This window comes from Ailuropoda melanoleuca, chromosome 2, assembly GCF_002007445.2.
Source record: "Ailuropoda melanoleuca isolate Jingjing chromosome 2, ASM200744v2, whole genome shotgun sequence".
Taxonomy (NCBI): Eukaryota; Metazoa; Chordata; class Mammalia; order Carnivora; family Ursidae; genus Ailuropoda; species Ailuropoda melanoleuca.
Window position 1 is genome coordinate 166884910 of NC_048219.1, and position 18580 is coordinate 166903489.

The 18580-nt window shown below is 34.8% G+C and overlaps 1 protein-coding gene across 1 annotated transcript in view; it reads left to right on the forward strand.

Annotated features, from left to right (window-relative positions):
• Positions 1-18580, forward strand: part of BMPR2 (bone morphogenetic protein receptor type 2) — a 179090-nt gene that overhangs the window by 149030 nt on the left and 11480 nt on the right. Inside the window, exons 8-11 of the mRNA XM_011224858.3 lie at positions 669-829; positions 1963-2110; positions 7699-7835; positions 17411-17583. Of these exons, the coding sequence (XP_011223160.1) occupies positions 669-829; positions 1963-2110; positions 7699-7835; positions 17411-17583 (619 nt within the window). The remainder of the gene's footprint in view (positions 1-668; positions 830-1962; positions 2111-7698; positions 7836-17410; positions 17584-18580) is intronic.

Sequence of the window (18580 nt, forward strand, 5' to 3'; positions counted from 1 at the left end):
TTTGCCATTCTAACTGGCGTAAGGTGGTATCTCAGTGTGGTTTTGATTTGAATTTCCCTGATGGCTAATGATTTTGAACATTTTTTCATGTGTCTGTTAGCCATTTGTATGTCTTCATTGGAAAAGTGTCTGTTCATATCTTCTGCCCATTTTTTTATTTGTTTGTTTCTTATGTATTGAGTTTGAGAAGTTCTTTATAGATCTTGGATACCAGTCTTTTATCTGTAGTGTCATTTGCAAATATCTTCTCCCATTCCATGGGCTGCCTCTTAGGGTTTTTTTGACTGTTTCCTTGGCTGTGCAGAAGCTTTTTATCTTGATGAAGTCCCACGAGTTCATTTTTTTCTTTTGTTTCTTTTGCCCTTGGAGATGTGTCATGGAAAAAAGTTGCTGTGGCCGATGTCAAAGAGGTTGCTGCCTATGTTCTCCTCTAGGATTTTGATGGTCTTGACCACTCTCTCACACCATACACAAAGATAAACTCCAAATGGATGAAAGATCTCAATGTGAAACTTTGCTTTCTTGTGTCATTTTTTGTTATTAGAAAATTAATGGGCAGAAAAATACTACAGTCATCTATATTTATGTAGTTCCTATTACCTGCATGCTTACTTTATGTCCAAGAGTGCTGTTTAAGCATTAATAAATATTTGAAATTATCTAAACAGATCATTATAAACCTGCAATTTCCCATCGAGATTTAAACAGCAGAAATGTCCTGGTGAAAAATGATGGAACCTGTGTTATTAGTGACTTTGGATTGTCCATGAGGCTGACTGGAAACAGACTGGTACGCCCAGGGGAAGAAGATAATGCAGCCATAAGTGAGGTAAGTATATTAAAAAAGGTATCACTCTGACATACCTTGAGAACATAATGAATTGCATTAAAAAAATCATCCCAGGACAGTTATCCTTATATGCTACCAATTATAGCATATTAAGAATTGCAAAATTAAAAATGTAAAAGACATTACATGAAGTTTATCAGTTCTTTATGGAAATCACTGCCATTCCAACTCATTTTTGACAAGCTTTGGGAGGAAGTGTGTAGGAACTGACTTTTGAAGCAAGAATAAAACTGCCAAATTTGAGATAGGACAGTCACCTGTTGATAATCACTATTAAAATGTGGAACACATCCTTCCTAACCTTTTTCTCTGAATTCATACATTTATGTGTGTGTGTGTGTGTGTGTGTGTGTGTGTATTTTTTTGACTCAAAAAAACTGTTGAGGGGTGCCTCCGTGGCTCAGTCGATAGAAGGTCCAACACTTGATTTCGGCTCGGGTTATGAGCTCAGGATTGTGAGACTGATCCCCACCTCAGGCTCTGTGGTCAGCATGAGTCTGCTTGAGATTCTTTCTTTTCCTCTCCCTCTACCCTCCCTGTTTGCATGCTTTCTCTCTCCTTAAATAAATAAATAAAATCTTAATTTTTTTTTAATTTTTAAAAATATTAAACGGTGGGGCACCCTGGGTGCCTCAGTTAAGCATCTGCCTTTATCTCAGGCCATGATCCCAGGGTCCTGAGGACAAGCCCCGCATCGGGTTTCCTGCTCGGCGGGGAGTCCGCTTCTCCCTCTCCACCCTGCTAGTGCTCTCTCTCTCACTGTTTATCTCAAATAAATAGGTGGAATCTTTCAAAAAAATATTAAATGGTGTATATTGTTATGTAGTTTTCTCATTGTGTCTTAGAAATGTTTCTGCATTGACATACATAAGATGATCTAGCCCATTCTTTTTGAATGATGAATTAGTATTCAATGGGATGGATTTACCACAGTTTAGTTATTCCAGAAGGGCATTTTATAGATAAAAAATTGGTATAGAAGGTTTCAGTGACATGCTTAAGGTCAAAAAATATATCGTTGATATGAAATTTATGTATAACTTCTGGTCTAATGTATGCCTTTCAAAATATGCTACATTCTGTTTCTGAAAAATATCACTCTAATTTATCAGGTCGGCACCATCAGATATATGGCACCAGAAGTTCTAGAAGGAGCTGTGAACCTGAGGGACTGTGAATCAGCTTTGAAACAAGTAGACATGTATGCACTTGGACTCATTTATTGGGAGATATTTATGAGATGTACAGACCTCTTCCCAGGTAAGAGAATTGCTATCAAGGGGCGCCTGGGTGGCACAGAGGTTAAGCGTCTGCCTTCGGCTCAGGGCGTGATCCTGGCGTTGTGGGATCGAGCCCCACATCAGGCTCCTCTGCTATGAGCCTGCTTCNTCCCCCGCCCCCTGGCTGTTTTTATCTCTGTCGAAAAAAAAAAAAAAAAAAAAAAAAAGAATTGCTATCAAAAATTGACATGTTTTGAAGTGAAGCAGTTATATCTCCTTTTTCTACAAATAAGTCACCTTTTGTGTACGGTTTTACTTTCATTTAAACCTTTAGTTCATTGCCATCTAGTGTTCAGAAACATCATTAGCAGAAGGATGTCAATCAGGAAAAACTTTTTAAAAGGACTCCAAGTTTGCATCTGAGTGCAGTTTAATTAATTGCTCATAATAGCTTATCTGTGTTTAGTTTGGTCTCTGATTGCTTTAACGGACATCATTGTCCTTATGCACCCTCTGAGTATTTGATAAGCTACACTTAAAATATTTCCTCAGTTGACCCAAGTAAGAAATTAGAAACAATGAATTAACCATTGGAACACTTTTTTCTTTATTTTTTTCGTTCTCCATTCTTGACTTCCTGCTTTCCTTCCTTTCTTTCAGTGAAAGAACACTAATATAATATGAATGCTTGTTTGAGGCTTACTTGAATTAGCCAAATGATTTTATAGTTTTTCTGTTTTTGTTAGGATTACTGCTTACTGTCATTATTGTCCTATAAAAACTTTAGCTATCAATATATGCATTGTATTCTTCTAGATGTACAAAATGATTTGATATATATGGCTTCTGTCTTATAAGAATTACACCATTAAAAGCATAGAAAAAGGAAAACAGTTAAATCAGCATTAGACAAATTATGAAATGGAACTATTAAATAAAAGCAAAGATCAGTGGTAGGGTTGAATTTTTTTGCTTTAAAAACAGTAAGCATTTAACAGGTCATAATTCTAAAAATAAAATAAGTTAATAGTTATTTAGATTGATTATAGGTCAATTAGTTATTATTTAGAGGTATATTTCCTAGTTAATTGGAAGTACAAAATACTCAATTGAGGTATTTTTCCGGACATAGCAGAATTGCAGTAGTATCACAGTATTATTGGAACTTTTGACACTTTTTGTTTCTATTATTGGAATTTTGGCCACAGATTTGTTTTAATATATCCTAATCCAGAATTTTTTATTTTTTAGAAGCATGTCTGACTAAAATGATTCCTATACAGCATTCGTATACTGCCATCAGCAACATTTTTTGGACAACTACTGTATTCAAAGAATAAATATTGCTTTTGGTCTGATAAGTAATAAAGAGCAGTATCAAGTGTTTGAAAGGGAAAGGCAGGGTGTCTGGGCAATGCAGTTGGTTAAGTGTCTAGTTCTTGGTTTTGTCTCTGGTCGTGATCTCAGGGTTCTGAGATTGAGCCCCACGTGGGGCTCCACGCTCTGTGTGCAGTCTACTTGAAGATTCTATCCCTCCGCCCCTCTCGCATGCACTCTCTTTCTCTCTCTCAAATAAATCTTAAAAAAGAAGAAAAAAGAAAAGGGAAAGACAATTCAATCTTATTTGTGGATTATTTTAGCAGATGTGTAGGGTGAACTGAAATGGCAAGAATTAGAGGCAGTTTAAAAAGGAAAAAGGCACCTGGCTGACTTAATCATGAGACTCTTAGTCTCTGGATCAGGGTTTTGAGTTCGAACCCCATGTTGAGCGTAGAGATTACTTAAAAAAAAAATAAAGTCATAAAAAAAACAGGAAAAAGAAATTACTGTTTAGGGGCGCCTGGGTGGCACAGCGGTTAAGCGTCTGCCTTCGGCTCAGGGCGTGATCCCGGCATTATGGGATCGAGTCCCACATCGGGCTCCTCTGCTGGAAGCCTGCTTCTTCCTCTCCCACTCCCCCCTGCTTGTGTTCCCTCTCTCGCTGGCTGTCTCTATCTCTGTCAAATAAATAAATAAAACCTTTAAAAAAAAAAAAAGAAATTACTATTTAATGGATACATAGTTTCTGTTTGGGAAGATGGAAAAAATTCTAGAGATGGATAGTAGCAATGGTTGCACAACATTATTAATGTACTTATTGCCACATATGCTTTAAAATTGTTAAAATGGTAAATTTTGTGTATATTTAACCGCAATGAAAATAAATTAAAGGAGAAAAACAAGAGTTGGAGTAAGAGATCCTATAAGATCCTATAATCTTGGACACGGAAATGGGCAAGAAGAGGCACATGTAAGAAAATGTAGAGAAGAAATCTGTGGTTCTACTTAGCTATTTGAAAAAAATGTAAGGAATTGAGAAATATTCAGAGATCAAAGAAATAGGGTGGCACCCAGGAACTTAGGAAAAAATATTGGTTTACATTGGAAAGGTGAGTTAATTATGGAGATTTCTGGATGGGGTATTGATGGACAACTGAAGAAATTTTTTAAAAAGAATTTTTTGTTTGTTGTTTTTAAAGATTTTATTTACTTATTTGACAGAGAGAGACAGCCAGCGAGAGAGGGAACACAAGCTGGGGGAGTGGGAGAGGAAGAAGCAGGCTCCCAGCAGGGCAGGGAGCCCAATGTAGGACTCGATCCCAGGACTCCGGAATCACGCTCTGGGCCGAAGGCAGACGCTTAACAACTGAGCCACCCAGGCGCCCCTAAAAAGAATTTTTAAAAATAAAGAGGATTTGAGAGAACTAAAAATGATTTGGAAATTATCTATAAACAGATGGTAAATGGGAACTTATGAGTGAATGCTCTCTCCTAAGAGAACAAATTAAGAGTGCAAAAAATTGGTGAATAAAGACTGCATATTGGGGGACCTCCCTGTAGCAGTAGGTTAGTTAAGATGACCATAGGTCAGAAAAATAGTGAGAAAACTAAGAAATCAAAGTATCTTGGAAGTAAGTGTTAGAAAATGTTAAGAACCCAGACTGATAGAAGTAGATGTAACATGAAGTCAGGGAAATAGAACTGAAGAGTGATCTTTGAATTTGAATTGGAGGAGGTCATTAGTATTCTTAGAGGAGATTCTGTGAAATAGAGAAGACAAATATTACAGCATATGGGAAGGAAAAGTATTAAGAGAGCACAGGAAGAAGATTTAGGGTATTCTTAAACATTTTAACAATGAAATGGGGGTGGTTGAATAAAAAGGATCCCATAAACGTATTAATAAGCGTAGAATAGCATGCTATCATGATTCAATTCTTGGAAAACATTTTTTTCAGACTTCTACAGTATACTTTCAAATGCAGTACATGCTTTATTATTAAATGTAAACATTATGTTATGTAGACTGACTTTCTGTAAGATATTTGCCAAATAAATGAATTAGATGTCTGTATTACAAAAAAGAGTGAAATGCTGCAGTATTTATATAAAGGAGAAATACGGAAGGAAGGAAGAAAATAAGAAAGCAAGAGAAAGAAAAAGAAAAAAAAGAGAACAAGCATAATTTAAGAAGAGAACTAGAAAGTTCCTAACTACATAGAGACATAATTAACAAGTAGCAAATGAGGTGAGAAGCAGGGAATGGTATCTGATATTCTTAGACATTTGATATATTTTGGACAGTTTGAAAGAAAATGGGATTATAAAACTTCCCCTGAGCAGTCCAATGATTATAAAGTTTTAAAGAAATCCAGTAAGACTAATATAATTCATGATGATGTCATTAACACTAATCTTTGTTTCCCTAGTCCTAATACTAAGTTAGCTCTGAACAAGTGTCTATTGAACAATTAGATTTAGAACCATGAAGTTTTATTAGAAAATTGAGAGTTCTTAATATCATTTCATTCACAAAATAAGATTGTGCATCAATTTTATTTAGCAGGTTTTCTAGTTATATTTTAGACCTGATTAAAACAAATAAGTAAAATTATGAATTTTTAATTATTCTGAATCAGCATTTGAAAAAAAGAACTAATAAATAGCACTTGGAAGATATCTATATTTGTTGTGTTTATGTCTGAGAGAGACAGGTAGATATACTAGTAAATATCTTATAATTTGCAGATATTATTGGTTGAGGTTTTATCAAATGAGGTTTCATGAATGAAAGTGATATACTAACTAGTAGGATTAAATCTTTCAGTTTTGTGTTTCAAGTTCAATATTGATGGTGATTGTCAATAATAAGTAACTGCTTAAGTGTTTAGAGTATGTGAAAATATCACTTGTATAGATGGTGTAATATTCCAAAATTTTGGGGTTATGCTACATAAATTATAGAATTAATCTTTGTAATATAATCTTTTTTAATATGGTGGAGGGCAACTGTTTATAGGTTGTTTTGAATATCCAAATTGAAACATAAAACTTAAATGTTTTATAAAGTACTTTCTATCTGGGTCATTATAACTTTTGTATTATCTCCGTGTGAATGAGATAAGGAAGACAGACATTGCCATTTTGCTGACAGGAAAACTAAAACACAAAATAAACGACTTTTCCAGGGGCACCTCGGTGGCTTAGTCGGTTAAGTAAGCATCTGACTCTTGATTTCAGCTCAGGTCATGATCTCAGGGTTGTGAGATTGAGCCCTGTGTTGGGCTCCACACTGAGCGTGGAGCTTGCTTAAGATTGTCTGTCTGTCTGTCTCTCTCAAAATAAAAAATAAAATAAAATAAATCTCTTTTCTAGGAGAGAGATGAAGCCAGGATAAAACTTAAGTGCCTTATCATCCTACATTCTGGTGTTCTTCCTTCTAATTTATCCTGTCATTTTAATGAGGTGGGAATGGTGCCAGGAGACAGAAAATCTCTCTCCTCTGTTGTTTGTCAAGATTTTGACTAGACCATTGGTTTTCTGACTGTTGGTCCCAGAGATCTTCTGCATGCTCAATATGTTTATTAAGTTTAATTTGATCACATTTTGTAAAAATCGTGAGCTTCTCATCACAAGCAGCTGATTAAGCTTATTGGTGATAAATAGGGTTATTAAACAGTGGTAGAATAGTTAATGATACTTAAAAATCCTTGATCTAGATACTGCTTCTTAAGAGGAATTTTTTAAAAAAATCGGTATATTGATTTTTCTATCATGGCCATTATCATAAAAATTTTTGTGACATTTGATACAATCTGGCTGGACTATAATAGAGCCAGTGACATATTAAGACAGGATGACTATACATCCTACATGCTTATATTTGGTTCTACAGTCATGTGTTGTACTAGATTCTGGACTTTGTCCTCATATTCACCACCCTTGATCCATATATGGGATAAGAATTCAGGCATTTTCAACTATTAAGTACACCTTATGCATATAATAATACCCCCTCCCAAATTAGTAATACTAGAAACCATTTAAAAGTAGCTCTGTCCACTGTTGAAACTACCACTTGATTTATCAACAGATGTTTAGTTTATCAAAGACTGTTCTAAGTAAAGCATTTATTAATAATGTATTCAACCCACAACAGGATCTTTTTTGGATTTCTGAATATGCCCCAAAGTGTTAAAAAGAACAGATCATGACATAATTTCTCTCCTTAACTCGATTTTAGAAATTCTGCTGTTATTCCATAGTAGGAAATTTTACTCTATCCTTCTTTTTTAAAAAAATACACAGGTGAATCTGTACCAGAATACCAGATGGCTTTTCAGACAGAAGTTGGAAACCATCCCACTTTTGAAGATATGCAGGTTCTGGTATCTAGGGAAAAACAGAGACCCAAGTTCCCAGAAGCTTGGAAAGAAAATAGCCTGGTAAGAAAAAACTAAATTATTAGAAAGAGAACTTATATCTGAATGTGTTTTAATGTTGCTTGAAGCAAAAATAGACTGTTAATAGTTTTTAGAGTTTCCTAATGCCAGAAATCCAACTTACTTGACTTTTATGATGTTATACACTTCGAAATTTTTCAATATAAAAAAGTCCTCTTTTTTGGTTCAGTTTCAGTTTTTTCCAAGTATAAAATACTAGAGAGACTACCTTGTGTCTGAAGGTTGCCAGATTGAGTAACAGCTGGGATAATTAACATGTTAATATTTTAGATATTATTGAAATTTCATCTTATTCTCTTGTGAGTGGTACCAAAATGTTAATTAGTGCAGATGTACATACTCAGTGGCTAATAGAAATTTAAACTACCTCAAAAAGAAACCAAGATGTGCTTATAAATTCTGCTTATTAAAAATGCAGTCTAGGGGCACCTGGCTGGCTCAGTTATTCGATCATACAACTCTTGATCTTGGGGTTGTGAGTTCGAGCCCCACACTGGGTGTAGAGATTTCTTAAAAATAAAATCTTTTAAAAAACAGATGCAGTCTAAAACACTAAAATATCTTCAAGGGCTCCTGCCATTTTGGTAAATTGTTGCTATAGCACTGTAAACATCTTACGAACATTTACACACACACACACATACACCCTCTTTCACTTTCTGTCGTATAATTTTTTTTTAACATAAGTAGGATCATTTCATTATCCACTGTCATTTCTGAAACTTATTTTTTTACTCATGGACAGTTTCTCATGTCAATACCTATAGATGTATCTCTTTCTCCATTTGGTCAGTATTCCATTGTATAATATATCATAATTATTGAATTATCCCTTATTGATGGTAGTATCCTGTATTTCTTACTTTAAACATTTTTTAAAAAATTATAAAGTTATGCCTATACATGGCAAATCAAATCAAATTAAGTAGAAGGGCATAAAAAAGGAAAAGGAAAAAACTACATACCCCTACCACCATTCTTCAAAAGAAACTCCTGTTAACAATATTCTGAGGTTTTGGTTTTTGTTCCTAATTTTTTCTTCCAGAGATTACTGTTATAACTGTAAATACTATATCCTTATTTCTTGTTATTCCTCATTTACTCTCTCCTAGGTTTGTAACATTGTAGCTATTATTACATAATTTATGTTTTGTCCACAGATTGATCTAAAATTTAAAATAAAAATATCAGAAATTGTAGAATTATGATTGTGTAAACATCCACTGCCCAATATAGTATTGTGCTTAGACTCATAGAGAAGGAAGTAAAAATCCTATGTTTGTTACTGTAAGCCTCCGCTGCTTGAGGAAGAATGTTTCAAAAGTTACCATCCACTGGATTCTCTGATTTTTTTGTCACTGTTCTTTTTTTTCTTCTTTATAGGTTCTATTAAGAAGCAACATTTTTTAAAAATCTTGTTCTTTTTCTTATAAATCATTATGTCTTTGATGAAGTTCCTCTTTAAGTGATATGTGTTATTATGTGTATGAATCTTTGTACCTTCAGAAATGTTTACATCTTTCCCTCACATTTGAGTAATAATTTGGCCAAGAAATGATTCCAAGATCAAAATCACATTTTCCTAATAGTGTTTCTTTTGAAATCACTACTCCACTGTCCTCAAGCGTTCAGACATGTTACGATTTCCAGAGCCAGCCAGTATCATTCCATTACCTTTTGTCTTTTTGTTGTACCCCCTTGTTTTCTTGTCTCTGTGAGCTTTTAAGCCTTTTACTTTATCGTTGGAATTATCACATTTTACTTGAATATGTAGAGGCATGGATCTTTTTACACATTTTGCTTTGCAGTAGACAGGTTTTCAGTTTGAAAACTCAGAGATTTCTTCAATTCAGAGGAATTTTTTTGTATTATTTAAAAAATATTTCTTCTTTTCCATTTCTTCCTTCTGGAATTCCCATTAGACAAATATTGGTCCACCTGACATTCCAGGTATCAGTTTTTTTTCTTGTATTTTCCATTTTTTTTGTTGTATATTGTTCAAGATTTACCCTGCGTTAGCTTTCAAATCACTCATTCATTTTTTACCTTTACTACTCTATTATCTGTTCATTAAAATCTTACTTTCAACAGTCATACTTATAATCTAGAAATTCTTAATGTTTGCTTCTTCCACAGCAATCTGTTCTTGTTTTAAGAATGTGATAGGGATTCAATTATTTCTAAAGATGTAAATCAGAATTTTTGACACTTTATACAAATAATTTTCTTGGTTATAGTTCAAGAACAAAAATGAAAAAAAATTCACTAAGCAATGAAAATCACTTTGTTGTGTATTTTCACATTTTACTTTTAGGTTGTCTTCATAGGATTAGAATGTTTTCATTCTCGATCCTGACTTAAATGGGGTGGTGGCATGTCGGAGAGAGGCTAGAGAGATGTTATGTGTTTCTGTACAGATTTAGAATGGATATTTTCTCCATTGGTCATCTTTGTCATCTTGTCCGTTGGTCAAGGAAGGCTTCTGCTTCAAATGAGGTTGAAATCTTCTTGAAGGCAATTAAAGACCTATTGCCAAAAACATATGCCCAAGATTGCCTCCAAACTGCAGTCCCTTCTTTGGGAACTGGGACAGATCTTTAAGAAGTCCTTGGCAGAAGGTGAGAGGCTGAATCTTACACCAGGATTCATTAGATGTGCTAGCCTCACAGAGCATCCCTCAAAGAAAAATCTCTTCATGAAATTTTATCTAATAAAATACTTATCTTCCTTAAATTGTTTTATTTCACCAGAGAAATTTGACTCATTATTTTGAAATATCTCTTGACAACCCTACCATTAAAAGATATGCATTATATGCATATTTACCTGAAAACTTTTTGCTTCCAATTTAGAGTAGGCTGCTAAGTAAGGGATAAGTGATACTTGGTTTACTTCCAGTGAATCCATTTAAATCTAATGTGCTGCAGTCAATAGATTTGTTGCTCTGTAAAGACAATCCAATACTAGAGAGGTATATAGCAAATGCATCGTATATAAAAAGAGAGAAATACACCTGTGTCTAAAAGAAACCATTTTTGCTTTATAATTGCATTGGAATTAAAAAACATTTTTATAATAACAAAACTCAAAAATCTTCCAAGCATAAATGAGTGTAAAAACTAGTTTTTAAAAACTGCCAAGAAGGGGGTCTGGATGGTTCAGTCAGTTAAGCATCTGCCTTCTGCTCAGTTCATGATCCCAGAGTCCTGGAATTGAGTCCTATGTCGGGCTCCCTGCTCAGCGGGGGGAGTCTGCTTCTCCCTCTCCCTGACGCTCCCCCTGCCTGTGGTCTTTCTCTGTCTGTGTCATCATGGGGAACAGAGATTGCCACCTTCATATTTTACTTGGTTCCTGTAAACATTTGACTAACTTCCAGAGTTTCAGCAAGGTTGATTCTGACAGTTTTTACCAGGATTTTTGGTACTTCTATGAAATAATGTCCCCTGGTCTCCTTCCTCTGCCATCTTCACTAATGTGCTCATACAATGAGTTGGGAAATAGTCTTCCCTCTTTGATTTTCTTGGTAGTTTTGGCATTATTTCCTTCTTGAATCTTCGGTAGAATTCAGTAGTAGCGAAGCCATCTGGGCCAGGATTTTTCTTTGTGGGAAAATTTTAAACTACAAGTTTATAGATACAGAAATTATTCAAGTCATCTGTTTTTTCTTAAGTGAGCTTTAACAGTTTGTGTCTTTGAAGGAGTTTGTCCATTTCATCAAAATTGTCAAATCCTTTCTTAATATTTGTTTGGAGACTTTAACTCCCCATTGGTGACTTAATCTTCCTGTTTCTATACAGTTTATTTCCTTAATCTTCTCTTACTGACTTTTTTACTAATTCTGGGATATTCAGCATTGCTTTACTTCTAGATCAACTTTATATGACCAAATCATTATTTTTAGGACCCTCAGACTCCCTCCCAGGTAGTCAACCTCTTTAAATTCTCAGCTATTTTTCTAATTTTTCCTTTTGCCTGTTTCATATTAATTTACTTCTAAATCTTTACTTGTGTAACCATTATTTTAACTTTGTTTGGAACTTATAATAGATTTTTCTAAAAAAAAAAAAAGAAAGAAAGAAAGAAAAAGAAACCAACAATCAAATTGCAACTTTTGTAATAGAGCCCATTTATCCACTAGGAACTGGCTGTGTTCTATCACCATAGTTTTTATATGGGCCTCTTTTCCTGCATATGAAAAGTGGGGATGATAGTAGTACTTCAAATAAGAATTAAATGAGTTAGAACACAGTCTGGTACATAATAAGAACTCAACAATTGTCAACTATTATTATGCATCAACGATTCTGTTTTAAAAATAGAAACTTCTTAGAGTAGGGACTAGCGTTTCTGTTTACCAAATTTTATTCATCATCCAGGACAGTGCCTTGGTGAATATCTTATTTTGGCTGGGGTGAGAGTGGGGTGGATGTGGGGTCTCTTTTTGAAAAAGTGTTTTTACAAATTATTTTCCAACTATATAATGAAAAGTAACAAATACAGCCTCATTCAGTGTCTCTCTTTCCTCCAGATACAGAAAACAGCCAATATACAATTTTTAGCTGCTTGGATTTTGGTGCTTCTGAGCTCTTCTGGGCAGTTGGTGAATGGGACTCTGCAATAGATAGTGCTCTGTTTTGGAAAGGAAAGGGTCTCTTTCAGTTTTGTGTGGAAAAGCCTCCAAATCTTTGCTTTAGAAAGATTTCAGTGTGTACACTTAATTGTGTTGCACTTCATGTTTAGTAATTAAGAACGTGAATGAAACTATAAATCTGTGTGTGTGGTATATGATGGGTATATATTTGAATAAAAAGGTAATAAAGTTTCTCAGAAAGAATACCCAAGAAATTAGTAATATTGGTTGCCTGTAGACTGGGGAAATCGATGGTTGGTGGATAGGAATGGAAGGGAGATTGTATTCTCTTTCTGACATTTTGAATATATTGACACATACATATATTACCTCTTCAAAAAATTCATTAAATGCATGTGGTCAAAATTCAAACAAGGAGTTGATTAACCATACAAAAAATATGCTGTGCCCAGACATCTAAAAGGCCCCCCAAAAGGGGCGCCTGGGTGGCACAGCGGTTAAGCGTCTGCCTTCGGCTCAGGGCGTGATCCCGGCGTTATGGGATCGAGCCCCACATCAGGCTCTTCCTCTATGAGCCTGCTTCTTCCTTTCCCACTCCCCCTGCTTGTGTCCCCTCTCTCGCTGGCTGTCTCTATCTCTGTCAAATAAAGAAATTAAAAAAATCTTAAAAAAAAAAAAAAGGCCCCCCAAAGAAACAACCACCGTTACATTCCTTTTGTAGACTTCAGAAATTTCTATGGATTACATGACTATATGTTTTTATATCCTTTTTTAATATATAGATGGCAATTACCACATCCACTTACCTTATAATTTTTACTTAGCAATTCAAAACATATACATCTTCCTAATTCTTTTCATTTTGCGTACTATCCATTATACTGCAAGTTTTTAGCCAGATCCCTATTAGAGGAGATGTGGGTAGTTTCCAGCTTTTGCTGTTATAAATGGTACTGCAGTGAACATCTTATACACACATTTTTCTACAAATGTGTAAGTGTGTTTGAGGAATAAATTCCTGGAAGTAGTACTGCTGACTCAAAGGGTAAATACATTTATAATTTGTTATTGATAGATTACCCTCCAAATTGAGGACACTCCTGACAACAGTATGTAAGTGCCTGCTTTCCCATCACCAACACTTTGTATTATAAAAATATTTTTATCTTTCTTGATGTGATAAGTAGAAATGGATCTTGTCTTAATTTGCAGCTAGTAAGTAGTACTTACAGATTTAAAGCCAGGTTCTTAACTTCCTACAAAACTGGAACTAATATTCTTAACTACTGTACTGTACTGCCTCAAAATAGTAAGATTAAACATCTTTGCATATTTTATCAGGAATTTGCACTACTTGTTTATGTGCCCTTTATCTGTATTTCTATTATGCATTTACTCTCGTTTTTTAAATGTCATGTTACTAGCAAGCATCACAGAAATTCAGCCAAGAAGCATCGAGAGATGTTAAAACTAGTGGGTGAAAAGGTGAATAGAGAATAATATATTTACAGAGACTTTAGTATTCCCTCCACCCCAAAAACACTGATTAAAGTCTTAAAAAAAAAACAAAAACAAAAACAAAACACCGATTGAACATAAAAGGGAAAAGTGGAACTTTTGAGAAACCTGGCAGGCACCAACTCAGACATGTGATCAAGGTTAACTTTACTAGTAATGAGACAGATCAAAATTGTGAACCACATGATAAGATGCAATGAGAAAAAGAAACATCTGCCTTTGGCTTGGTCATGATCCCAGGGTCCTGGGATGGAGTCTGTATCGTGCTCCTCGCTCAGCGGGGAGCCTTCTTCTCCCTCTGCCTGCTGCTTGCCCTGCTTGTGCTCTCTCTCTGACAAATAAATAAATAAAATCTTGGAAAGAAAGAAAGAAAAAGGAGAAAAGAGAAAGAAAGAAAGAAAAAGAAAGGAAGGAAGGAAGGAAGAAAAAGAAAGAAAGAAAGAAAGAAAGAAAGAAAGAAAGAAAGAAAGAAAGAAAGAAAGAAAAAAAAAAAAAACAAGAAAACGAACAGCATCTCTTCTGTGATTTTTCTGCTGAAGTTTCAAACCTTAAATCTAACCATGAGGAAACAACAGTTAAATTAAGATTGTAAAAAGTAACTGGCTGGGGCCACTGGGTGGCTCAGTTGGTTAAACATCTGACTCTTGATTTTGACTTAGGTCATGATCTCAGGTTCATGTGATCGAGCCCCACGTGAGGACTCGTGCTCAGCACATGAGTTTGCTTGAGATTCTCTTTCTCCCTTCGCCCCCCCCAAACAATAAATAAATAAGTCTTTTTTAAAAAAGTAAATGGCCTATAATCTTCCAAAATGTCAAGTCCATGAAAGACAAGAAAAGTAAATGTTACACATTATCTACAATTATGCTGCCATCGGAACATTAAATGTGTTTATATTTTTAAAAAATGTTTGAAATTATTTCAAAATAGACCAGTTCATTTTATCAAACCAATATCAAAATCCACTAAGGTAAATGTGTAACTATTTTTTAGAGGTGTATTTATAAAAAAAAAAGTTAATTAAGTTGATTTCTGAACTTCCTCTGCTATTTTCAAATCCAAGTCAGTTTTAAATCTATTACATATAGTTTTTTCTCATGTTTACGGATTTCATATTTGGAATTTGACTATTTGCTAAAATTGATTTGTAACCCCAAAGCCAGTACTCTGAATGCTTTTATGAACATTCATGGATATACACAGAGCAGTGAAAAACTTTAGTCACCGGATGTACATGTTCCCAACTGAGGTCGACAAGGTGATCACTCTGCCTTTTTGTTTCATCTCTTAACACTATTTTGCTATTTAGTGTATTTTTCACATTTGGGGGCATTTTGTTAGTGATTTCTGTTTTAAAATAGCTCCCACATATATACTCAGCTGAAGTGCTGAGTAGTGTTCATAAGCACTGGAAGGCTGTGATGTGCCTTTTGAAGAAAGAAAAAATGTGCTGGATTTACTTTGTTAGGGGATGATGTAGAATGCTGTTGGCCATGAGCACAGTTAATAAAATTAATAATACCTATTTTTAAAGGTGCCTTTAAACAGAAACACAAATAAAACAAGATTATGTATTGATCAGTTGACAAAAAGTGGCCAGAGGCTCACAGGGGCCTAACCCTGTATTTCCCCTAGGAGGAATGGTTCAGAGTTCACTAATTCAACATTTACAGCAACTGTGTAGAACATGACTACCATAAATAACAGATTCAACTGTACTTCTAACATAAACAACAAACTTCTACCTCAGGGAGGTACACAGTTGCCCTCAAACTCCGGATGATCACTATCTATTCTTCAGGTTCTTCCAAATTTTGAGAAATAGGTAGATTATTATTTAATGAGAGTATTATTAATTGATAACTAAATCTATTGTTTGAATTTTAATTTTTACTCAAAAGTCAGAGCCTAGAACATATATTCAAATAGATTTCAAAATTGAATGTTGGGGCGCCTGGGTGGCACAGTCGGTTAAGCATCCAACTCTTGGTTTCGGCTCAGGTCATGATCTCAGAGTTGTGAGATCGAGCCTCACCATGGGCTCTACCCTCAGCGTGGAGTCTGCTTCAGACTCTCTCTTTCCCTCTACCTTTCCCCCCAAATAAATAAATAAATCTTTAAAAAAGTCAATGTAAATTTCAGTGTTAAAAGATACAGGTTTTTTATTTGTGCTATGATCAGAAGTGGGGAACGAGCAATGTTGCACTGTGAGGCAGGCAGCTTAGAAGAGCCAAAGGAGCAAGGAAGATGGTATCAAGGGTGGGCCATGGTGCAGGTATTCATTTAGCATATGCCCAGAACAAACACCATCAAATTTCCTGCAGGTTAAGATTTGTTTGTTAGAGAACACAAATTATTAGGAAAACACTAAAAACGTTGCCAAGATAGCTAACAAGGACTTTAGCTTAAAATAGGTTTGTGAGGGGCGCCTGGGTGGCACAGCGGTTAAGCGTCTGCCTTCGGCTCAGGGCGTGATCCCGGCGTTGTGGGATCGAGCCCCACATCAGGCTCTTCCGCTGTGAGCCTGCTTCTTCCTCTCCCACTCCCCCTGCTTGTGTTCCCTCTCTCCCTGGCTGTCTCTGTCTCTGTTGAATAAATAAATAAAATCTTAAAAAATAAAATAAGTTTGTGAGATAAAATGCCCAGATTAGGCATTGCATGGAATACATACTAAAAGTGATTTGTCAGTTATCTGAAACTTAAAATTAAATGCTGTTCTATATTATTTGTCAGATCTGGCAATCCTCACCTTAGTCTTTTTGAAAGTGTTTTAAATGTGCAAGAACTGTGAATATCAGCAGGTATAAAGCTTTGAAGCTTAATAAACACAAATCCAAAAAACAAGTCTGAAAGGATTCTGGATGACAGTTTACAAAATCTGTTTTTTAAAAGGGAGTTCAAATAAACTTTCCCCAGAAGGGAAACTATTTTTCATTGTGATATTGATGAATACTACAGAATAGACTGCTTTTGATACTACCGCTGAAATTAGTTTAAAGAAAAAGAAAATGCCAAGCCTTTAAACTTCAGTTAGAATGAAGTACTCTTTACTAGGAGTAAAAAAGCTCACCTAGAGATTGAAGATAGCCTGGTGCCAAAATTCTGTCAAACTCAAAACTCATTTTTGAAGTGGAATTAGTGGCTGTTGATAGAAATAACAGTGAACAGTGGCATAAACCTGTGACCTTGATGAACCATGTAACTTTTTACAACTGCTCACATTTATGGCTAATTCTTTAGGAGTTAAGTTAAATCTTGCTTGCTTTCTTGTTCCTCATCTTTTGAGAAATATGACCCTTTACAAATCTCTGAAGTCTAAAATATTTTATTATATCTGTGTAAAATATTGGTTAAAGAAAATTAATTTTTCTTTTACCTCATGTCACTAAAAATCTCTGATACTTTTTTTTTTTTAAAGATATACTGTTTGACATGTACTTTATTGTAGGCAGTGAGGTCACTCAAGGAGACAATCGAAGACTGTTGGGACCAGGATGCGGAGGCTCGGCTTACTGCGCAGTGTGCTGAGGAGCGGATGGCTGAACTTATGATGATATGGGAAAGAAACAAATCTGTGAGCCCAACAGTCAATCCCATGTCTACTGCTATGCAGAATGAGCGGTAAGACCTGGAGGGGTTTGGCATTCATCAGTCAGTATTGAAGACTGAGACTAAACAGAGATTAGGAAAAAGATACTATTAAACCAGTCTAAAAGGGCAATGATTAATTCATACAATCTAACATTGTGATTTTTCTTTCATTATGCCCATTTTTAACTGGAGATTTTTGTTTGATATCTGTGCGAGATGGAATCTGTGTTTTTATATATCTCAAGATACAGTAAAAGAGGTTTATTAGTTCTCCTACTTCCCTAAAATAATAAAGGCAAAACATTTTCATAGTTCCAAAGTCTATAAGCACTTCTGCATATATTGTCTCATTTATCATTTGTTGCTATTAATTCCTCTTTCTCTTGCTTTTTATTTATTTTTTAAAGGGAGAATAGAACTATGAACTTGCCTGTGTATCTAACCACTGTTTCACTGGAAACTAAAATTTCAGGCTTCCTATCCAATGTTCTTTTGTATAGAATATACTACTACTACTTTAACATGAAAGGTCATAAGATTTTTCTATCCCATCATGACTATTACTTTATGAGACATTTTTTTGTTAAATTATGATTTTTCATTCTAAATAAAAGGGCTTTTTAAAAAATTCCTTAAAAAAAAAACCGGGACTTTCAGACAATGTAATCTGTGTTTCTTTGTTCCATGTTTGGGGGAAGTTTTCCCCAAATTTGTCATTTTATTTAATACATATTAAAAATTTTCAGAAAAGCACCCAGGAAAGAGCAGAAAAAATTGGGATAAAAATATACTTGATTATTAAATAATTTTTTTTCTATTTTATGTTATAATTTCTAAGTGCAATTTGTGTTATGAACTATTAAGCCAAAATTGGGTTTACACTGCTTGTGTTTGGACTGAATTAGCTTTGGCATGTGAACCCTTATTCCTTATATATCAGCAAGTCAAGGAAGGTAGAGACTAGCAATTCTAAATACAAATTTTCTTACTTTATGCATACTTGAGGATAGATAGTCTTCTTCTGTCT